Source organism: Gasterosteus aculeatus, chromosome 5 (assembly GCF_964276395.1).
Source record: "Gasterosteus aculeatus chromosome 5, fGasAcu3.hap1.1, whole genome shotgun sequence".
NCBI lineage: Eukaryota > Metazoa > Chordata > Actinopteri > Perciformes > Gasterosteidae > Gasterosteus > Gasterosteus aculeatus.
Genome location: NC_135692.1, coordinates 8,185,303 through 8,206,934, shown reverse-complemented (window position 1 = coordinate 8,206,934; position 21,632 = coordinate 8,185,303). Strand labels below are relative to the sequence as shown.

General features: G+C 45.6%; 1 protein-coding gene across 1 annotated transcript in view; it reads right to left on the bottom strand.

Annotated features, from left to right (window-relative positions):
• myo1d (myosin 1D) overlaps positions 1-21,632 on the bottom strand; it is a 55,077-nt gene that overhangs the window by 31,777 nt on the left and 1,668 nt on the right. Inside the window, exons 2-11 of the mRNA XM_078103084.1 lie at positions 9,751-9,959; positions 8,361-8,454; positions 7,259-7,424; positions 6,862-6,915; positions 6,452-6,547; positions 5,860-5,976; positions 4,577-4,780; positions 4,116-4,261; positions 3,531-3,645; positions 2,777-2,947 (exon numbers count right to left, since the gene is read on the bottom strand). Of these exons, the coding sequence (XP_077959210.1) occupies positions 2,777-2,947; positions 3,531-3,645; positions 4,116-4,261; positions 4,577-4,780; positions 5,860-5,976; positions 6,452-6,547; positions 6,862-6,915; positions 7,259-7,424; positions 8,361-8,454; positions 9,751-9,959 (1,372 nt within the window). The remainder of the gene's footprint in view (positions 1-2,776; positions 2,948-3,530; positions 3,646-4,115; positions 4,262-4,576; positions 4,781-5,859; positions 5,977-6,451; positions 6,548-6,861; positions 6,916-7,258; positions 7,425-8,360; positions 8,455-9,750; positions 9,960-21,632) is intronic.

The following is a 21,632-nucleotide window of genomic DNA, read 5'->3' as shown; positions in this document are numbered from 1 at the left end:
TCAGCTGAACAGCTGAGCTACACACACTTCAACCAGGGAATATTTTCCAACGCAAAATAATAATAATCCAGTCTTTGGCTCCTTAGCGTGCACATCCCGCTCCTCTCTCATGTGAAGATGGATTAACTGTAGAGCAGATTATTGCTGACAGCCAGAGAAACAAATCAACCGATTAATTAGGGAGATAAAACTAAAAGGGGGAGGAAGCAATACAGAAAGAGAGGAGCAGACACGTGTAGAGAAAAGGAATTCAAATCAAGAGAGAAGCAGAGCCATTTTCTCATAGACTTCAATGGACCAGAGGAGTCGCCCCCTGGTGCTCAGTGGACAGAATGCAGGTTTTAAGAAGCAAAGCATCGGCTTCAGGTTGCCACCTGCTCTCGACACACACTCAGCAGGAGTCACGAAGCCGCCGTCGAACGGCCTGCTGCTGCATTTACTCCACTTCCCCCTTTTGTCCACGCTGCTGACCTTGTGCCTCAATGCTGCTAACTGAGTGTTTAGTGTCACCAACGCGCACACACACACACACGCACACACACACACACACACACTCTCCAGGTAGATGTAAATGTAATGTGAAGGCAGCATTTATTAGACGTGAGGAAGGAGGGACTGGGAAGGAGGAATAACTAAGCGGGAGTGAAGCCTCCAAAAATATATATATTACACGTCAGCATATGATTAGAAAATTAAATCTAAAAAAAACACATCTGTGCTAAGAGGAGACTGCAGATGTCCAGATGAAGTGAGAGATCCTACAGCGAGGGCACAAGGTGCGTCAGAGTAAAGGAAAAAGGCTGACGTTATAGAAAATAACATTTAAATCCCCCAAATTGAGTTCTTCCTTCTTTTTAAACAAAATCAGATTTCTTCAATGAGTTCAATTACTTGGCTGTCTGAGGCTGAAGTGTTATACCGCTAACCTACTGGAGACTGTACATAAATATACACTAGGTCATTTATTTAAATACTGTGATGTACTTCCTGTAGGTCGGCTAAAGTTGCTCTTTACAGACTACACCTTCATCGCAGCACTAACTTGTTTAGAATTCAGCGGCTCCAGCTTTCTTTTTACAACACCGATGATACAACTCTTGTTCTAATCTGTTTTCTTCGCCTGATTTGTAATGAACACCGTTTCATTTGATGGTTTTGACCCCATTCTGAAGGTGGAATCCACAAAGACCAAGTGCTGTGTTCATCTAGTAGTTTGCTTCAGCTGTGCACCGACACACATAGTGGGAGCAGACGAGTGCGTGTAAAAATGTAATAAAACCCTGTCTGACACAAGTAAACAAGGATGCAGTTTACTTGCGCCCCCCCTCCTCAGAGTAAAACATTTATAGAAACTGGTTCCATATCAGTGTGATAAAAGGGAAGAGACAAACAACCTGATAAAAAACAACTAAAGAAACTAGTTTTAAAAAAGTCACACTGGATCATCATCCAGCATCATGGCCATCGTGTAACATTTAAGTCGTCCGTTTAGACATCTCAAAACAAACAAGCCCGCGGCTCCTGTTGCCCGAGAAGTGCCTCAATAATTCATAGCAAGGCCGAGAAGCCCGAAGGCCCGTAAAAAAGTAATCCTGCCTCACCAGCCTGCTGTAAAGCAACACGACATATTGAAACGCTATATATATATATATATATATATATATATATATATATATACACACACACACACACACACACACACACACACACACACACACACACAAAAAGTTGAGTATGTTGATGTTGCCTGGCAACAGGACTCATGACAGGAGAGGATAAAGCTGGCTAATATTGATCCATTTGTTGTCTCTTTTAAACATTGTTTCTTTGCAGCTTAGTGGAACATGAAGTTTCATGTTTCCAGGCAGACAACGATAGGCTCTCTGATCACTGATTCATGCTTAGTGTGCGTTCTGTGTGGGTGATGTGATGTTAATCTGTTGTGATTTATTAAGAACGAAAGAAAGAACTCTGCAAAATAAGCATAAAAATGAACTGAGTTATGACCAAAAAAAAAGAGGCGCAGTGAATATGTTCAGGAGCAGAATATTGTGATCACAAGAATGATTTGGACAGACAGACGGACAGAGAGAGAGCGAGACAGGCAGACACAAAGCGAGTGAGACAGGCAGAGAGAACACGATCCATCTCTTCCAGCCTCATTGCTTTGAGTAATCATATCTACAGATCTACAGACCACTGGCCTGAAATGTATCACCCAGTTTCTCCTCATTAATTAGATTCATCGTCCTCCTGCACCGCAGTATAAACACCAGCTCCGTACCATTGGCTGCCAGTGACATCACTTGTGCAAAGTGTCGAGTCAGACCGTCTCTCTTTCTCTCTCTGACAGCTGATGCCCTCTTGTGTCCGAGTGGAGACTTGCGCCGCCCTTTCTTTTAAACTATACTGAAATCAGCTGTTAGGAACACACTAATTACATATTGATGTGTGTATCTACTGAGGAACTGGAAGACACTGAGCGCGGATCAGAGAAGACTTTCTCCTTATCCGGTTCACGTGATCAAACCACTTCCCGCGAATTAGACTGGAAGCCTTCCTGATTATCAGAGCCAACAGGATCATGTTCGTCGCTGATGGTTACTTACTGCTCGGTGTAATCTGCCCCCTGCTGTTCTCAGGTTACTGCCGCTGCACCCAACGTGCATAGGCCGGTTTATAGCTCATTTTATTGTTCGGTTCGTCTTTAAAATCCCAAACGCAGCATTTGAGCCTTCGACCCGAGCCGCCAGGACAGGAAGTCGGCGCCTCCTACCTTGCGGCTGGTGTAGTGGGCGTGTTTGGCCAGCTTCACGTTGAGCCCTTGGAGGAAAACCTCGTCCGTGACCTTTCCCACGTTCATGCAGGCTTCGTCCAGCACGGAGAAGATGCCCTTGTGCTGCTGCTCCACCAGATCCACGATGATCTGGTTGTTGAAGTAGTCGATCTGACGACAGAAGAAGGGGAAAAGCAACTTTCATAATCCAAGTGGGAAATCGATGATCTGAATGAATAAAACAGAAGGCTAATATCCATCCATCCATTGTCAAACCGCTTATCCTGCACACAGGGTCGCGGGGGGGCTGGAGTCCATCCCAGCCAACTTCGGGCGATAGACAGGGTACACCCTGGATTGGTCGCCAGCCAATCGCAGGGCTACACAGAGACACACAACCATTCACACTCACATTCACACAGCTACGGGCAATTTAGAGTCACCAATTAACCTGATCCCCAGAGCATGTCTTTGGACTGTGGGAGGAAGCCGGAGAACCCGGAGAGAACCCACGCAGACACGGGGAGAACATGCAGACTCCACACAGAAAGGCCACTGGGCGGAATCGAACCCAGGACCTTCTTGCTGTGAGGCAACAGTGCTAACCACCACGCCACCGTGCCGCCCCGAAGGCTAATATACTACAGTTAAATAAAATGATTCATTTATTAAATGGTGAGCTATTCCTTTTTACTGTACTTTTGAATAATCTCCTTCCAAATGACAACAACTGAACTGTGAAAAGGCCCCTCACATGTTTCCAGGGGATCCCCTCCCGTTGGTACTCCTCCTGCTCCTGCTTCAGCACCAGCTGGATGAAGAGCTGCTGCAGCTTCTCGTTACAGTAGTTGATGCAGAACTGTTCAAAGCTGCAGAGACACAGAGGGGACGGAATGCATGAAGGTGCATCTACGCGATTGACTTGTTGTGTACGTCCTCATCGCCGTGGGTTACCACCAACGGGAAGTCATTTGTTAAGAGGGAAAAAAATCTTCCAAACTTTAAAAATTGAAGAAAAAATAAGTCAAGATAAGAAGAATGCAGAGACGTTTGCACGATGGAAACTTCTACAAAAGAACCTTGATATTTTGCTTTTGATGGACAGTAATTCTAAAGTCCTAAAATCTAATTTAAATCAAGCGTGGGTGGATTTTTGTGACACATCTCCAAAAATACCAGTTTCAATGTGTGGCTTTAAAGGAAAGCTTCTGACCACTTCAGATTTTATTCATGTAAACCGACCGAAGCATTATGATCCTTTTTGTTTAGCTTCAACTCGGGAAATAAATCTTTTTATTTTTTTAATCTTATCTGCTTGAACAAAAAAATGAATCCTGACCTGTTGTTCTGGAAAATCTCAAAACCGTAGATGTCCAGCACCCCGATGACGGTGTTCTTCCCGTGGACTCTGGCGTCGTAGTTTTTCACCTCGATGACGTCGTTGATTCGTCCCACGATCCAGCAGAAGAGCCGCTCGTACATGGCCTGCAGGCGCAGACAGCAGGTGGTTAGCGCGTGGCGGACGCACGTGACGCCTTGCTCGAGGGGCCCGGGGCGGTCGAGCAGAGACGGGAGATGTCACAACATTAGTGAGTCAGACTTGAGCCCAGAGCTTTAGATAAACACCGCCTCCGGTGTCCTGAGCCACGCTTCTGTGAATCAGCGTGAACATCAGCAAAAAAACAACAACACGTGAGGTAAAGTGTCACTGCTGCGGCAACGGCAGCCCAATGTGTACGTTGCTTTTTGGTTCGGCGCGGCCCACTACGGGAGATCATTCCGCATCCTCCCAGCACCCACCTTGGCGAGGGCGTCCCGCCCGTAGACGGCCTCCTGCGCCGTGTGCTGCTTCTCGATGACGTCCCGGCCCGTGGACACGGTGCGGTAGAGCAGCGCCTTCTCCACCTTCTCCTCTTTGGTCGAGAGCAGCTCCCGGATCACCGACACCAGCTTGGTGTTCTCTATCAGGGTCACGTCGCCGTCCACCCCGAACGCCAGGTTGCCCTGGGCGGGTAAAAAAAACAAACTAAAAGTTAAATTTGACTTTTTCTAGCAACTTTTAAGAGTGGAAAAATTGTTTGACGGTTTTCCAACAGGCCTCAAGATCCTGATTTTCATTGAACAGTGCGACCATTTTGAGAGATGCTTTTTCGCTGAGGACACTGCTTATAGAATTAACTACCGTATTTTCCGCACTATAAGGCGCACCTTCAATGAATTACCTATTTTAGGACATTTTTCATATTTGGGCGCACTGGATTATAAGGCGCATAAGATACTGCAGTCAAACGTTTGATGTCGGGGCGGGTGGATGGGGGGGAGGTGCTTTCAGGGCCCAATCGATGCTGCGAGGTGCGTCCGCTCCCGCCGCCCTCCTCGCCATCCACACCTTAAATCTTTGGCTGCTCTCCAGCCACTCTGCCTGCCAAGGGCTGCTTTTAGAATAACTTATTTTCCCCGTTAAGATGGTTCAGCTACTGTAGAGAAAAGGGCGCCGTCTCTCGCTCTTTAATCTCATGAAGTGCTCGGCGAGAACGACAGCTTTGTTTCTCCGACGCGCCCTGAAAGCAGCTCCATATCTCACGCGCTTGAGCGCCGCTCAGCATCTCGCCGTCGTAGACCGAGCTTTGGCATGTTTGGCAGAGCGCCTTGAGCGCCGTGTACAACCAGTATGGATCACCCGATTAACCAATTGATCCATAAAAATAAGGCGCTCCGGATTATAAGGCGCACTGTTTTTTGAGAAAAGGCTTTTAAGTGCGCCTTGGAGTGCGGAAAATACGGTAGACTGAAATAACCAAAGTTAAAACATTGTCTCTATTCTCCCTCTGAAAAATTAAATAAATCTTTGCCTTAAAACTTCCTCCTGTAATAATAAACCCAGGCGGATTCATCACCAAGATTAATGGTGAGCTTTTTTTGTTGCATCGGACTCCTTAATAAATGTGTACTCTCAGTATCTTGGCGAGGAAGGCGCTGCACTCGGCCAAGACGTTGCTCAGTTGTCTAAAATATATAAACAGTAGCTCCTGTATTGCGACAGCTGCAGTGAGGAATGATCTCCTGGTATTATGGGCTATTACCAGATGTAGGATGGTGGCCAGGATCTTGTAAACAGTCTGGATCTCGTCCCCCGTGAAGCCGATCACCTTCATGGCGTCGGCCACGGCTTTGAAATCGGCGGCATCGTTGATGGAAGACTGGAGAGAGGAAGGAGAGACCGCGTCATCATCATAATCATCACAAAGTGCCGCAAAAAAAACAACAAAAACACACAAGAGCCTTCTTCATTCTTCTCTTCCCATTGATCTAACCGGGGTAACAGATCCTCACAGTTCATTAAGTCACTAACTTATGGAACCCTGCGGGTCACAAACCGCCGCCTCAGCGGTTCGGTCCCCTTGTGTTCTGTGACATCAGACTGTTTATGGCTGTCAAGTGTTTGTTTTTTTTGTTCCTTCTCATTAAGCTTGTGCAGAGACGGTATAAACCCAAAACAATGCCCCCGGAAATACCTACTTTACGCTTGTGATTTATGTGGTTTGCTTCAGAGACGTGTAAACACACATCTGTAAGTTGGGTTCTGGATTGTATCATTTTTCTGCAAAGATATTTCCCAGGTTCTTTCTCGGCTCCCCCCCATTTGTTTGTGTGCCAGTTGACCGTAAGAAGCACCTTAATTTGGCCTCCGACTTTGATGTAGTTGTAAGCAGTCGGGTCCTTCTGGATGTGAAGAGAGCGTATCAGGGAGTCTGTAGCTCCTCTGAGCAGCTGGTGGAGAAACAGAAACACACAATTATTGTGCTTTGGCACCATAACACGATATCTACCGCTATTCATGACTCGATCGCTCTCACATAAAGAATCACTGTTCGTCATGTTTGAATTGACTGCGTCTACGTTCCTCACAAACTGTGACCTCACTTTGGCTCACTACGCTCCTGCATGGAGGAACAAGAAGTCCGTTGATGACTCAGAAATTCTTCCCGGATTCTGACTTCCTTCTGCGGCAGTTCAGTCTTTCACACGCGCAGACTAACATAAGCGAGCGCGAGCGCACACGCACTGTGTAGACACACACATACCTGGTAGAATGAATGAAAGCTCCGCTCTCCTTCCTGTTGGAAAATCACTCTGGACTGTTGGAGAAAAATCAAGGACAGCGTAACATAAGAGTCATTTTAGAGCAACAACAACACAGTGAGAGAAAGTTCTGAAAGCAAAAGCTCTGCTATCACCACAGAGGTTAACGACGTTTCTGTTAAATGGGGACAACAGCTTTTTAAATTGTTCCAGTGATGCAGGAGGAAGCTCCTCACCATTTAGCTCCTATAGCTCAGACAGTTTAAACCCTCCTGAGAAGATTCAAACTGTTTCACAAACCACAGCAGCTGAAACAGTCCCTGCACTTGCATTGCAAACTTTATTGAGCCACCCCACTGCCTCCATCAGCGCGTAGCTTCACCCCAGCGGCTGCGTTACCTTCTCCAGCAGGTAGTTGCTGATGTGGCCCCCGATGGGGTCCCCCTTGAAGTCAAAGTTGATGTCCATGTACTTGCCGAAGCGGCTGGAGTTGTCGTTGCGGTTGGTCTTGGCGTTCCCAAAGGCCTCCAGGACACAGTTGGATTTAAGCAGCATGTTTTTCACCCTGGGGGAGAGGCGGGGGAGAGGCGGGGGAGAGGCGGGGGAGAGGCGGGGGAGAGGCGGGGGGGGGCAGGGAGGGGGTTTAGCCGGGTGATAGAAGGCGCGATAAGTGGTGAATAGGTAACTGGTTGCTAACTTTATACCTCGATGAAGAGTCAAAGTTGTGTTTACAGCTCGTCGTCCCGCCCACAAGTGGCCACAAAGACTAAACAATAATTAGCAACAACATAACACGCACCTTTAACACTGACCGTTAATACACAAGCACTATGAAGGTCAATGATTCATGCAGGATTAACTATTCACAAACCTGTTGAACGGTGTTCAGGAAAAGTACTTTCAACCAAAAGTCACAACAACAGATACATATTTTATCACACCAAATGTTCATTAATCTTCAGAATATTTCCCTTTTTAATGCTGAAATATGAACGTTTGTATTATGGCACCATCCAGTAGGTTAGAACAAATAAGGCCACACATATTCCTGTCATACTGACCTACATTTGATAAATTCAGATTCTCCACTGATGATTATTAAGGGAGTTGTGCATTTTCTAAACAGTCAATTCTGTATAGTTTTATACATTTATATAGTTTATATTTAGAACTGACCTGACCCGGCAACACGCCCCCTCAGCCATCAGTGGTCTAAAGTCCCGCTGAGCCGAGAAAACATCTCAATACCAGCAAAGAGACTTTGAATACCGCCGCTATTAATCCCTGAAATGGCACGGACAAACGCCGTGATAAGATGATAAAAGCTGACCTAGAAAGGAACGAGCACCACGCATCTCTGTTGAAGGCACTGCTGTGTTGTTGCGATGACATTTCTAGTTGGTGCAGCGGGGCGGGGGGATTCAATAACCAGAAGAACTCCTGCCCGTCTAATAACATTCTGCAGTTTAGTCACCTAACCGAAGCGTGCAGAGCAGCTCACCTTTCCACCTCGGCCCTCTGATTGGGATTGGTGATAGCAGCGATGTATTGCATTATGTACTTGCTGGCTTCGGTCTTTCCAGCTCCACTTTCTCCTGCAATATGAAAAACAGGAGATTTGAATAACCAAACATTTTGGTTTAAGAGAAAGATAAAAAATAAAAACAAAAGTTGAGTTTTATCATCACAGAGGAGCCTCTAAACCTCACAACCCATCTGCAGATAAAAAAGCTAAAAAGTATGTAAATGTAAGTAAACAACATTTTCTATTTAAGACTGGGCTCGAACAAACCACGTGGACACTTATCTGATCCAATTCAATTGTTGGAGCAATATTTTTGGTTTATTATTATTTATTTTGTTGGTAGGAATTATGTGCATTACATTCATATTTGAAATAACTTTCTTTATGTTTTATTAGATTGACCTGACGAGGATCAGCGGATAAGAGGGGGTGGGGCCGGGTCACGGGGCTTCCTGTGGTATTGGACAGGACATCGGCACAGTCTTTTGAACTCACGTTGTCCACTCTGCTACTCACATAAAACTCAATTGTATTTGTGGACGATAGAAACAAATCATTTTAAATAAACAACGTGAGAGAACGCGAGTCTGGAGGGTTTCGTATTGGAAAGAACTTGTAAGTCAGGAAGCGGAGTCCCGGGCACAGAAACCAGGAAATGCGAAGGCAGGCCACCAGACTTCACGTCTCATTTAGCATTTTAAAGTAACCAGGTCCAGTACAAACATCAGGATCTGAGCTCCATGATGACTCGACTGAGACCAACGGTCGCGTCACAAAAACTCAAACTTCGACTGAAACACACAGAAATACTTGTTGTATTGCATGTTGCATTTTGGATGGAAATATTTCCTTTGCAATTGTGCAATTGTGCAAAATAAATAATCAAATAATCAAACTTATGTTTTTCTCTTTTTCAGAGTTGAATGTAGAGGTGTTATTGCACACAAAAAACATTCTTTATTTATGGCATAGAAACTGTAGTTTGGGGTTGGGAGGGTTAAAACCTATAGCCAAAGACTCATGAGGGGTCCTGAGGAGGAGATCCGTTCGCCCTCTGACCACCAGGTGGCGCTTCGTCCTCCACCACACAGCTTGTGACCACATACAATATTAGGTATAGGAAAAACGAGGTGGATTGCTTCCATTACTTAAGCAGGTGATGAACCAGATAAGAATTCTGTATTCCTAAACATCTCCCAGGAGAGGAAACACCTGAGCGTAGCAGGAAATACAGTGTTATTAGAGCAGGACTATTTGTATTGTAAGGAAAAGGGGCATAAAAAAGTCAAAGAGAAAGGGATCACAAACTATTGTGCCTTTGGATCGAGGGAGTAAGACGCCTCTCTGGGGGCCCTGCCCGCGTTACCTGAGATGACGATGCATGTGTCTTTGTTCCTCCTCTTCATGGCTTTGTAAGCGGCGTCGGCGATGGCGAAGAGGTGGGGCGGCCTCTCGTACAGCTCGCGGCCCCTGTACTGCTCCACCACCTCGCGCCCGTAGACGTTCATGGCGCGGTACGGATTGACGGACACGACCACCTCGCCGATGTACGTGTAGATCCGCCCCTTCTCGAACCTGAGGACACGCCAGGGGGGACGTTTAGTATCAGATGTTCTTCTATTTGTCACAATGACTCCAGAGAAGCGGTTGTCTCTGTAACTGTTACTGGGTTCAAGCAGATTAAAAAAAACTAAGTAAAAATAAAACAACCCCTAGTCATTCTATTCAATGACTTTAATACATTAGGGAGAAGACATAGCAGCATTACTCATCAATAAAGTCATAGCTTATGAGTATTCATTTGTATTCTCTATATTATGAATGTTAATGTTATACAGGTAAAGGCTTCGGGCTCAGTAGATATGTTATCGCTCTGTTACGTGTGTGCATCAAACTAAATTGCCGTAATTAACATTGCAGCATTTATTCATCAGTGATCTTGTTATCGCCTTTGTGACACCTGATCAGTCATCATAAAGGTCTCCCATATGCATCATTTAGCAGATCCATTATTACATCACTGTCCACGCGCTGTTGTGTCAATACATCAGAGGTCTTTGTGTCATGAGTCTGTTTGTCTCTGTGCCGTTTCAACATACAGCTCCATGCAGAGCTCTGACCTCTGACCTCAACCATCCAGCCCTGTCAGGGTGACCGGACCGGGAGCTAGACCTGATTTCCCCCCCGGGAACTAATCCCTGCAGCTGGTTCAAACATCTGGGGAATGAAACTAGCAGAGTGGAGGATTATTACTGCTCATAGTTTGTGGAATCAATCACAAGGTTTATGTCTAAAATCCATCCGTAAAGTAGCGCAGTGGGCAATATATATGAATATGATATGCTCGTGGAATATTATCAATATCCATAATCTATCAACAACAATGCAGGCTACGTTTCAGTGTGAGTCCCGCGGGTTGATGTCTTCGTTTCCCTTTAAACACTCGTTAGCTCGCGGCTCTCGCTAACGACACAAGCTGCTGTGCTTCAACAATGTTGGACAAAAACAAAGTGTGGTTGCTAACTGTGTCTGGAGATGCAGGACAGCAGACACCAGACCAGAGCATCGCGGTTCCGTTTCTGTTATGTACTGATGTTTCAAGAAATGCGGCTTTTCATACGCCTGGTTTTTGCAAGCATTTTCTAAAAAAAAAGGCGATGCAGAGAGAAACACTGTGCGGCGAATTGTGAGGTCAGCACCTCTAGTAAGGTAATGCATTTACCCGCTTACTCATCACATCCACCTTACTGCAGACGGAATGTCAAAAGACCGTCTACAAGATTTTGTAAAAGCACCAACCAACAATCTTGCAACATCAAAATTGAGGTATTTCATCAAAACCATCATATTTGATTTTCTACGTACAGCAAAGTACGTTTCTGGAATCCCTTTGCTTCCCCCCCCTCGTCCCCCCCGGTCTCCCTCAGGCTGCCTCCCTGACTTCCTTCCTCTCCAAAGAGGACCAGGACTCCGGCGTCTCTCCACAGAAGAATGGCCTCTTTCTTCCCAGCTGCCAAACCTCGCTGCTGCCTCTCAAACCGAGGCCTCCTAATAGGCCCACGTGAAGCCTTCGCGACGGCGGGTTTGAAGCGACTGCCAGATAAAATAAATCCATTGCCCGTATTTGCTTAAAGACTCGCCGCATATTGAGACGTTGCCCGTTTGGCGGTAGAGCCACGAGGACGCCATTCGTCAACCCGAAGGGAAACATCGCGGACGGCCGTGATCCTCCTCGGGTTTATTGGCCGTAGAGGCCATTTGTCCAATAAATTGAAAAAACGCACATGAATCAAAAGGTTTGTGGTTTACGCCGGCAAAAGACTTCTCCTTTCTGAGGGTTTATTTGGCCAAGCTAGACAAGCAAAAAGTGCTACGAAAAGACAATCTTACCAAACAGATATAAAAACATAGAGGCATTATAAATGAAACCTTCTGTCCCTTCTGAGTACAGCTCCACACTAATGGTGTCATGATGACAAAGGGACCTTATAGGAAAGAAAACTGGGGATTGCAAAGAAATGATCATTTATCAAACAACAAGAAGGACGTAGAGCTTTTATAATCTCGTAGAATTGATTCCAATTATTCAACTAAAATCCAGTATATGTACAAGTAAAAGATGTGAGGCAGTCCAACGCAACACGACGCTATCGTGATGAGCCAAGGCTCAGTAGACGATCACAACAAAGCAAAGCAGCACACGCATCATGCTCATAGCTAATAACAGCAATCGTCGCACTACATGAGCTCATCTCGTGTGTCAGTGTTCATACAGGACGCCGGCTGTGGACTCGGCCTGGCATCGACATGAGGCGTCGTGGTAATGGAAACCCATCTAAGAAATGTCATCTATGCAGAATACTTCCAACCACGGTCAGGATAATGACAGGTAGCATTCATTTCAGGGCTTAAGTTTTCAAAACTAAAACGATTACAGGTCCAAGAGCGTACCGTAAAAAGTGTATTAATGACTTTTTATATGTCACCACGTTAAAGTACAGGACAAAAGATACAAAAGCAACCACCTGGCAGTGTCACATGGTCGCACTTTTCAATTCTAATACAACCTGCATACACTGAGCAGGTCCACTAGGATTCCCTAATTACCAGCTAAGCTAATATGCTAGCTCAGCCTCCCTTAGCGCAACAGAAAAAGAGCCATTGTGCCCCCCCCCATCAGGCAGGAGGCTGCTGTGTGCTCGCTCCATTGTTCAGATGTCAAACAGAGGGCTTTGTCTCTCACACACACAAACACACACACACACCAAGCTGCCCACTTGTAGACACATGGAGGGAACAATGGTTTACATGATGGGGGGGGGGGGGGTCTTATCAGACGTCCCAGCTGGAGATACAAAGAGAGGAGCTCTGCTATCCATGCAGATATTTACATAAACACAAAGCGAACTAACATTTGCATCAACACAAACAAGGCCGGTGTCATTAAGTCCTGATGATATTTCGTAGAATGGAAATATTCCACAAATCCTTGTTATAGGAGTTATACGAGACATTTGCCTCTGCAGTTAATATTGAGTATCTGCTTGTATTAATGCATCACAGAAGCAGGCATTTAATAATAGACAATGTGATGAAACACCTGCACGGTCACCGATCTATATGTCATATTTCTGATTATATTCATGCTGGTAAAAATGAGGCAATTCTTCTCTTCCTCACATTTCACGTTGTGATAAAAGCAAAAGCCTTAGTCCACCAGCCTCAGCCAGCACTCAAAGCATCACTGATGCACACATGACTGAGGATTTTTATCACAATATGCATTTGCATTAAAATGGTTGTAACTCAAAACACACTCCTGAGCATTGTGACAGGTGCAATTTCACGTACTTATTAACTACAGAATGGACAAGAAATTCAACCACAGAGAGATTGCTGGATATTCCATTTGCATGACATTGCGTTTCGCTGATTACCTCGTTCAAGCTCACGTCAGGGGGATATTTGTACAAATTTGATAATCTGGAGTCTCAGTCCGTCATTATGGTTTTTATTGTCCCGCCCAATAAGAAAACATTCCTCAGTGCAGAGGTCAGAGCAACGCAGGCAGAGCTTGAATGAAAGAAAAGCCCAGTGGTGCCCAGCTGTTTCTCTCCCTCCACATCGAAGCCTATAAATAGCGCCCACGAATCACGTTTGTCCCCATCTTCCTTCTATGAGGAGACCACAGCCAAAAGAAAAATAATCAATCAGTTGGAGCGTGCCAACTGAAATACCGATCCGTCTGTTCTGTCCAATCTCATTTGGTAGGATTTAAACGGACACAGGACAGAGATTAGAGAACATCCTAAAAATACCACGTGTGGTTCCGCTGCCATCCTGCCTTTCATTTTCAGACTGAACGGGGCCTTTTGAAGTCGAGAGGCCGCAAACGGAGCGACTCTCTCTGCGCCTCCCGTTATATCTGCCGACCCCCCCGCTCTGAGAGGGAAGTGAATCTGAAATGGTCTGACCTGCAGGCCTGTGTCTCCTTCCAGAAAGGACCCCACCCAAGAGCTGCCAGGAAACGGGGGAGGGGGGGGGGGACTGATAAGAGGGAGAGGCAGTAGAGAAAAAGGGAGGACAAAGTGTCATGCAAGCAAACCAACCGGTAAAGTCAGTGTTTATTAGGCCTGCGTTTGTTATCTATTAAGTGTTTAATAGTATGAGCAGTATTTTAATGGTGGTCAGAAGATGTGGACAAAAGTCCAGAATCATTTAAGATAATGAGGTAAAACAGAATTGTCAACTTCCTCCACCAACATCCCTACTTCCTCCTCTACCACCTTCTTCCTCCCCTAACCTCTCTACTTCCTCCACCAACGTCCCGACCCCCTCCACCACCACCTTCTTCCTCCCCTAACCTCCCTACTTCCTCCACCAACATCCCGATTTCCTTGACCACCGTCTCTACTTCCGCAACCAACCACTAGTTCTTCCCCTAACCTCCCTACTTCCTCCAACACAACTTCTTCCGCCCCTAACCTCTCTACTTCCTCCACCACCGTCCCGACTTCCTCAACCACTGTCTATACTTCCTCCACCACCTACTTCCTCCCCTAACCTCTACTTCCTCCACCAACGTCCCTACTTCCTCCACCACAACTTCTTCCGCCCCTAACCTCTCTACTTCCTCCACCACCGTCCCGACTTCCTCAACCACTGTCTATTTCCGCAACCAACCACTACTTCTTCCCCTAACCTCCCTACTTCCTCCACCAACGTCCCTACTTCCTCCTCCTCCACCACCACCACCTTCCTCCACCAACATCCCTACTTTCACCACCACCGTCCCTACTTCCTCGACCACTGTCTATACTTCCTCCACCACCTTCTTCCTCCCCTAACCGCTCTACCTTCTCCCCTAAACGTACTTACTTCATTCTCTAACTTCTCTCATCCTCCATCAATGTCCCTTTCTCCACCAACATACTTCCTCCACCTTCAGACGCATGCTCACAAACTGACAACAAGGCCAATATGTCAAAAAGTTCAAAGATTTACCAAGAACAAAGAGGAAATGTCACTAAATGTTTTTCACTTTACCAAAGATCTGCCATATAAAATACCAGAGGAACCCTAATAAAGGACCCCCCCCACACACACCCACACACACAGTTACAGAATTACAGAGCACAAACACTGTCTGCAATCTTGTTTGGGTGGGTCTTTGTTATAGTTAGTTTTGGGAGGAGCACGAGCAAATTATGGCCTTTTCTCACCATTAATCTCCCCAACGAGGAAGAAAAGTGGTTAATGTGATTTAAATAACGACATCGCTGCCTGAGACACACGGGGGGGGGATCTCACTGTCTGCCTCTAACACACAGAAAGGGCCGATGTGCTCGGCACTGCATCGTAAAAACTTCATCAGCTCGTAAAGGTAAACTCAAAGCAGAATTCATCCAGACTTAAATACACCGTCTGATCCCATAAAAGTTGTTTGAATTGGATAAAAATAATAAAGTGTGAGTGCACTCACTCACACTTTTTTTATTTTTTTATCCGATATCGCATGTGTGTGTCCTTCGGGGTCATGGCAGGATTTACGAAAGGTCGGCAGTTAATCTGTGTGTGTTCCCGTTATCTCTGGGAGCATTTCCCATCACTGCTGTTGTTGTTTGGTCTCACAGCAGCTTGCTCCGGGGCTTATCCTCGCTGCTGCTGGGTGGAGGACATTTCAAAAGCTGGCAGGAGTTCATTTAAGGAATTATTTGTATTTAGGAACTATTTATTTTATCAAATTCTGCAATCTTAAATTGTTGGTCTCAGAAAACTTCTTTAGTCACCTGAAGAGGATGGCTAAAAAAGTGTAAAGATGGAACGACAAGAAAACAAACAATTGTCTGGGTGACATGTTTCTAGCAACGGGGACCATCATTTACTAAATGAACATTATGATGTGTTCAAGGGGACTTTTTTTTAGATGAAAACTCATGTTTACTGAGGGAATAAATCAAGAGAGAGGTGTCATTTTGTCATAGACCAGAGGAGTCGCCCCCTGGTGAGCCAGTAGGAAGTCAAGTGCAGCTCTGCTCCGCCCTTATTAAGTACAGTTCCTTCTTCACGGCCCGCTGACCTCAGACATCTGGGCTCTGAATTAGGGGGGGATTTTCCGCCGCTTTGTAAAGCCTGCTTAGTGCTTAACCGCAGCTCCCGGACCGTCTACAGGAGCCATCCACACTCCCTCAAGTCCATGTCTACCTCCACCCAAAATCTGAAAAGGGTAGTTCCCCTGCATGCAACACAGCTGGAGACAGATTAAGACTTCGGTCTATGGAAGAAAACCCAGTAGCTTTGCTACAGAGATGTTACTCAATTTAAAATATATTCATAAATGTTTTTATGTTAGGCTTGATTACATTTCAATCATTAAACACTGAATGGGTCTGAAGACAAAACTATCCTGCACGCTAACAATCTGTATGACAATATAGGAGATAACGTTATCGGATTAGGAGAGGGGGGGAGGCAGGCCGCCCACAGCAGTAACACTCAAGGACGCGTGTGATGTCATGCAAACACGTTCACGACAGCAACAAGCCTGACAAGAGGAACTTGGAATCTTGAGATTAGCATCCATTGTTTATCGGGTGGATGTGCCATGTAGGGCCGGTCTCTGCAGGACCCCCCTCCCCGCTAGAGTCTGAGCAGACAGAGCTTCTGGTTATGTCATCTTCATTTAGATGACGAGCATCACGAATGACAATGTTGTTCGGCTATAAAAACCCAGAACCTACTTTTTGTTACATGCTTTTTTTTAATGTCTGCCTGCATGCTTCCTCCGCCCGAGGCCACCCTTTAATGGTACCGAGCTCAGTCTCCTCCATTCAAATGGCGCTGCGGGACGTTTCCCGTGAGGCCAGGAGCTCCGGGTGCTAATGGGGAAACGGGAGCCGTGTGTAAGCAGCCCAGCTGCAGATCAGGTGACCGAGCCTCTTTTCTTTGCTGACGGAGATTGCAGCATTCCACCACACCCATTATGCATTTTAGAACCCTGATGCAGAACCTGCTTACGCTTTATCTGATGTGAAAATCTGTGACCTCGCCTAAAAAAGGCGATGATTGGGAGGAAAAGTGAGTGAGAAGTAGAGAAAGTAAAACCAACCACATAGTTACGACATTACTCAGCACGCCGTCTCAGAGAGGCACTGGGATTGCTGTGTGGTTAAAACTACTTATTTACAACTTTATTATGGGTTCAAATGTAAAATCAATCTTTACTTACTAAAATTGAATAAAGGGTAAAAGGTGCATTATTTCCCTCTGAAATGTAGTGAAGAAGAAGTATTAGGAAGCATTAAATGAACGTACTCAAGTGAGGAAGTAGTTGTACTTAGCTACTCTCTGAAGAGTATTAAAGTTTTCATCGGATAGTGTCAGCATGTGGATAGCCTCACATGTATATATGTGTGTGTGCAGTGATGCGCTGGCCACCGCGGCTTAGGGCTCCACTCCAACAGGTGGACAACAGAACAATGCAAAAGCAGGAGGATGACGTCACAGCTGCCATGGGCACACAAACACACACAAAGAAAACACACACACACACACACACCCCATCTGAGTCACATGCATTGTTAGGACTCCCACACATGACGGCATGCGAGCGGATTCCTGAAGAGCTGGTGCGCTCACTGCTTCAGTGACCGAGGCTCAGATTGGAGGTAAGAGTGTTGCATGAATGCATTGTGTCTCTTGTGTGTTTGTGTGAGTGTGTGTGGAGGCAGGACTCATTGGAGGTTGTGTCTGGGGGTAATGTTGCAGACAGGGGAAGCGGTTGCCTGTTAAATCATGAGCCAGACCGCTTTAATGTGACGCCCAACAGCATTAAATAATTGAGTTTAATGTAACCTGAAAACATTCCAAAACAGATGATTTATCTCACGATCAAGAGTTGAAATATATAAAAATGAGGCGGCCCGACCTGAATTAAGGCCTTTTTTCATTCCACTCGGATTCAGGAGGTGCTCAAAAAGCAATAAGTGATCAGACCAGCTAATCATTTTTATTTTAGGAAAATCAATTTTCCAGTACGATCACCCGAAAAGCCCTTATTTAAAGTCCTAAAAGCAGTAAAATGCCCTAATAGCTGTATCCAGAGTTATTAGCCTTCCTCTGTTGATCTAAATTAGAACACAGGCTTTTTGGTAGTGTTACTACCAATAATAGTATTATTGTTATCAGAGTCACAACACAGAGCGCACGGAGAATATAGGTCCCAATTCTGTTAAATAACTTTAAAAGAGTCCATAACAACTCCAACATCCACTGACTGGAGATCATGTGATGAGATGGGAACGGAGCCTTCGGTCTCCAGTTAACTTTGAACCTCGGCTGGCTAAACAACACTTACACAAGTATGTATCAAAGAATAAGTAAATAACAGCAATCTGACCAAACATACTTTTATGGACACGTTTGGGTGAGAAGTATTGATAACCAGTCGCATAAAGCGCCACATTTTATTTCAATTGTGCCTTAAGTCCTCTGTAATCAAACCTTCTATGACACATTACGTCGTGTGAGAGGAGTGAAGTCGGGCGTCACGGTGGTAAGAAACAATGACACCAAAGGCAGCAGAAGAAGAAGAAGAAGCAGCAGAAGTGGAGCTTGTGTCAGATGGCCTCCTCCCGACCTCGCCCGCCTGCTCGGGGGCCGCGGGTACAAAGTGAGACGTGTCTGTGAGCCGGCTCGTTCCTGAGGGTTATAGAACCACGCAGAGCGCAGCCCGTGTTTATGTAAGAGCTCTAAAGTGTGTTTCGGATTACAGACGCTCGTATGGAAATTCTTGTGGCGAGACTGGACGTTTTCGCTGGCGGATCGCGGGGGATCGGGCCTACGGGGAGGAGTCTCCTGGGAGAGCGCGGGAGAACTAGAGTAACAACTACTTATACGTAAAACACCTCAGTTGGCCCGTCAGACCCGGTTCCTCCTCTCTCAAGTTTTCCCTTCAATCACAGCCAGAAGCTTTGAAGACCAACATTATCAGGTTCTGTCTGTAGCTGACTTTCAGCGAGAAGCCAGCGGGAGAACGTCGTCTATCTGAGCGCTGGTCTATAAATATTTCTCTTCCAGTCACTGACCACCGCTAGAAAGGAAAAAAAAAAAAAAAAAACTATAATGAGCGGGTCGAGGCATTTGCTGCACGGTTTCACCCGTTTCCATCTCTGCTGCAGTGAGGACGTCAGCCAGAACTCTGTGCTCCGCTCACAGACTTTGCTCTTTATTGCTGAGAGTGGAAGGAGCAAACGGCGTGAAAGAGAACAAATATGTGAGATCAAGCTAATGATGATGATGGTGGTAGTGGTGGTGGTTTCAAAATGCTTTGAGGCTGAACACCCATTCTACTACAACATTCAGGCTTTTCCCAAAGCCCGTCTGAAAACCTATTCCGATGGAGGTTTTTGCAGGATGACGTTCACGTCCTTCACGTTTTATCCAAGGTGACTTATTACGTTTGTTGAGGAAGGGAGGAGGACGAGTAACATATTTACTAACTAAATACACACCACACTTTTTCTGAACCAGTAAAATCACCTTTCCTAGGACTATAATCAAAGAACTGATAAGCCGACATCAATATGAGAACTGGCATCGAGGAAGCTGTAATGACACCCCTCCTTGTGCCTGACTGATACCGATACCTTACACAACCCCACTTCAAGAAACAGCCCTTCCAGTTATCTCCGGACTCGGCAGAGCCAAACGCTGACTCAGCTAGCGCTCACACTAATAATTGAACAGCTTACTTTAGTGCCCTAAGGTTTAGAAACCTGCGACATAAAAGGACATTTCAGCATCACCGATTCAAAGTGGCGGGCTCATTAAGGGCGCCGTATCTCACAGCAGGAAGTACAAAGTGTGACCCTGAGCTTCTCTCCATGTGCGTCCTTTGACCCCCTCCGATTTATATGCGGGGGACAAAGAGTCGTGCCGTCCCTTTCTGCACCGCACCTCTTCTCCTCTAACAGGAGAACCATTGTTCCTCAAGACAGCAGGTGAGAGCACTTTGCTTGCACTTTCATGGTCAGGCCCCCGGAAACAGCAGGAAAACAGCGTCAACTTTCACTTCAGAAACGCTTTGCAACCCCTTGAGTTTATGTACCGATGCCCCCTTAGGCATTGATTCCCCCGCGATTTTGGATCTCAAATGCACGAGCCCATCTTCTCTGCACATAGGAATCCCAACGCGGCTGTGAAGAGGCGCTGCAGGAAGCAATGTAACGTGAGGCGCAGAGGAAATGCCAGCTTTCCTGCTCCGTATTATTGGAGACTTCCTGTTCAAAGCCCTCTAGAACTCACCCATGGAGGGGTTCAAAGGTTAAATCACTCGTGGATCATACAGTTGAATAATGAGGGAGGAGCACTCGTACTTTGTTTTTTATATTTCTTCTTCATTTATAAAAGAGGGTCCTAATGATTGATGGGTACCTTGTTTAGACTCCCAATTTGATTTTTTTTTGTGATGTAAAAAGATATTTGTTTGTTTTAGAAAAGGAGGGAAGGAGATTGCCAGAACGTTTCAGAGACATTTGGGGTATTTCAAGACACTGATGAGATTGTCGGCCTTGTGAACCGTGTTTATAATGGTGACATGGAAACGTTCATATCGTCGCAAATTGATTTACAGCTTTGTCCGACTTGTAGCTAGTTAATTAATATTTGCCAGCCATAATTCCAATAGGTGTGTAACACACGTTCATCTTTAAGAAATCTCCTCTGCTGATTCCCAAAAACGCTACAGCAACTCAGCCCGACCTTTGATCCATCCAGACTCCTCCTGAACGCAGACTAGGCATCGGTCGGGCTCTATTTAGGGACTGGGAGGCTCACTGAGACCGGCCAGGCAGTTCCACCTCAAAAATCAAAACAAAAGTTAATGTCAACTTGAACAGGCGCGCGAGAGGAAGAAAAGGAAAAAGCTCTTTACGGCACAAGCAGAACATGTTATGAAGTGTTAAATAAAGTGCTTTACTTTCTCTCCGAGAACTTGTAAATAAAACTAAAAATGTTATTTTTAGAGCTAAGCTTTTATGGTGAGGAATTTTAATTTTATTTCCCACAATGGACTTTGGCTTAAAATATAGCGAGGACAGATGTGCAGACGGGCTTGCTGGCGCCCCGCATGTTTTGCAGTGTTCCAGGACAAATGGAGACCATTAGAAGCTTGTTGCCCTCTGGAACCCTCCTTCAAGAGCGCCACTCCCACCCGCCCTGCTGCTGGCTGCTCGCGCCCTCCACAAATAACAATCTGTGCACGCCACCTCGGGGGAGTCTTGTTTGAGGGAAAACAAACAGGGAAAGGGAGGCTGGTTCTGTCTGGCTGCTCTCTGCTTCTGTTCGCTCCACCGAAAGTCATCGGCTTGAAAAGCTCAGGGACACGTTCAGCTTATCGTTCACACGGTTACACACATGCAGACGTAGAGCTTTGGGGCAGCGACTAACAATTCACCTGCTGATCATCTTCCAAAGAATTGCAGAATGGGAAAATAGCTTTTAACATGTATTTGACATGATTTGTTATTAAAAGTAACTGAATTTTAAGAAATGCTAAAGCTGCATATTTTCCCAATCAGAAAGATGGAAAGAAATGGCATCTTTGGACTCACTCATCATCATCATAATCAATCACAAGATTAAAAAAGATGACATATTAAGACCAAATAAGTAGAATTGCAATGTGTTAATAACCTTTTAGAACAAAAGGTCTACACCTGCTGCCCTTACATAAGCATGAATGAAACC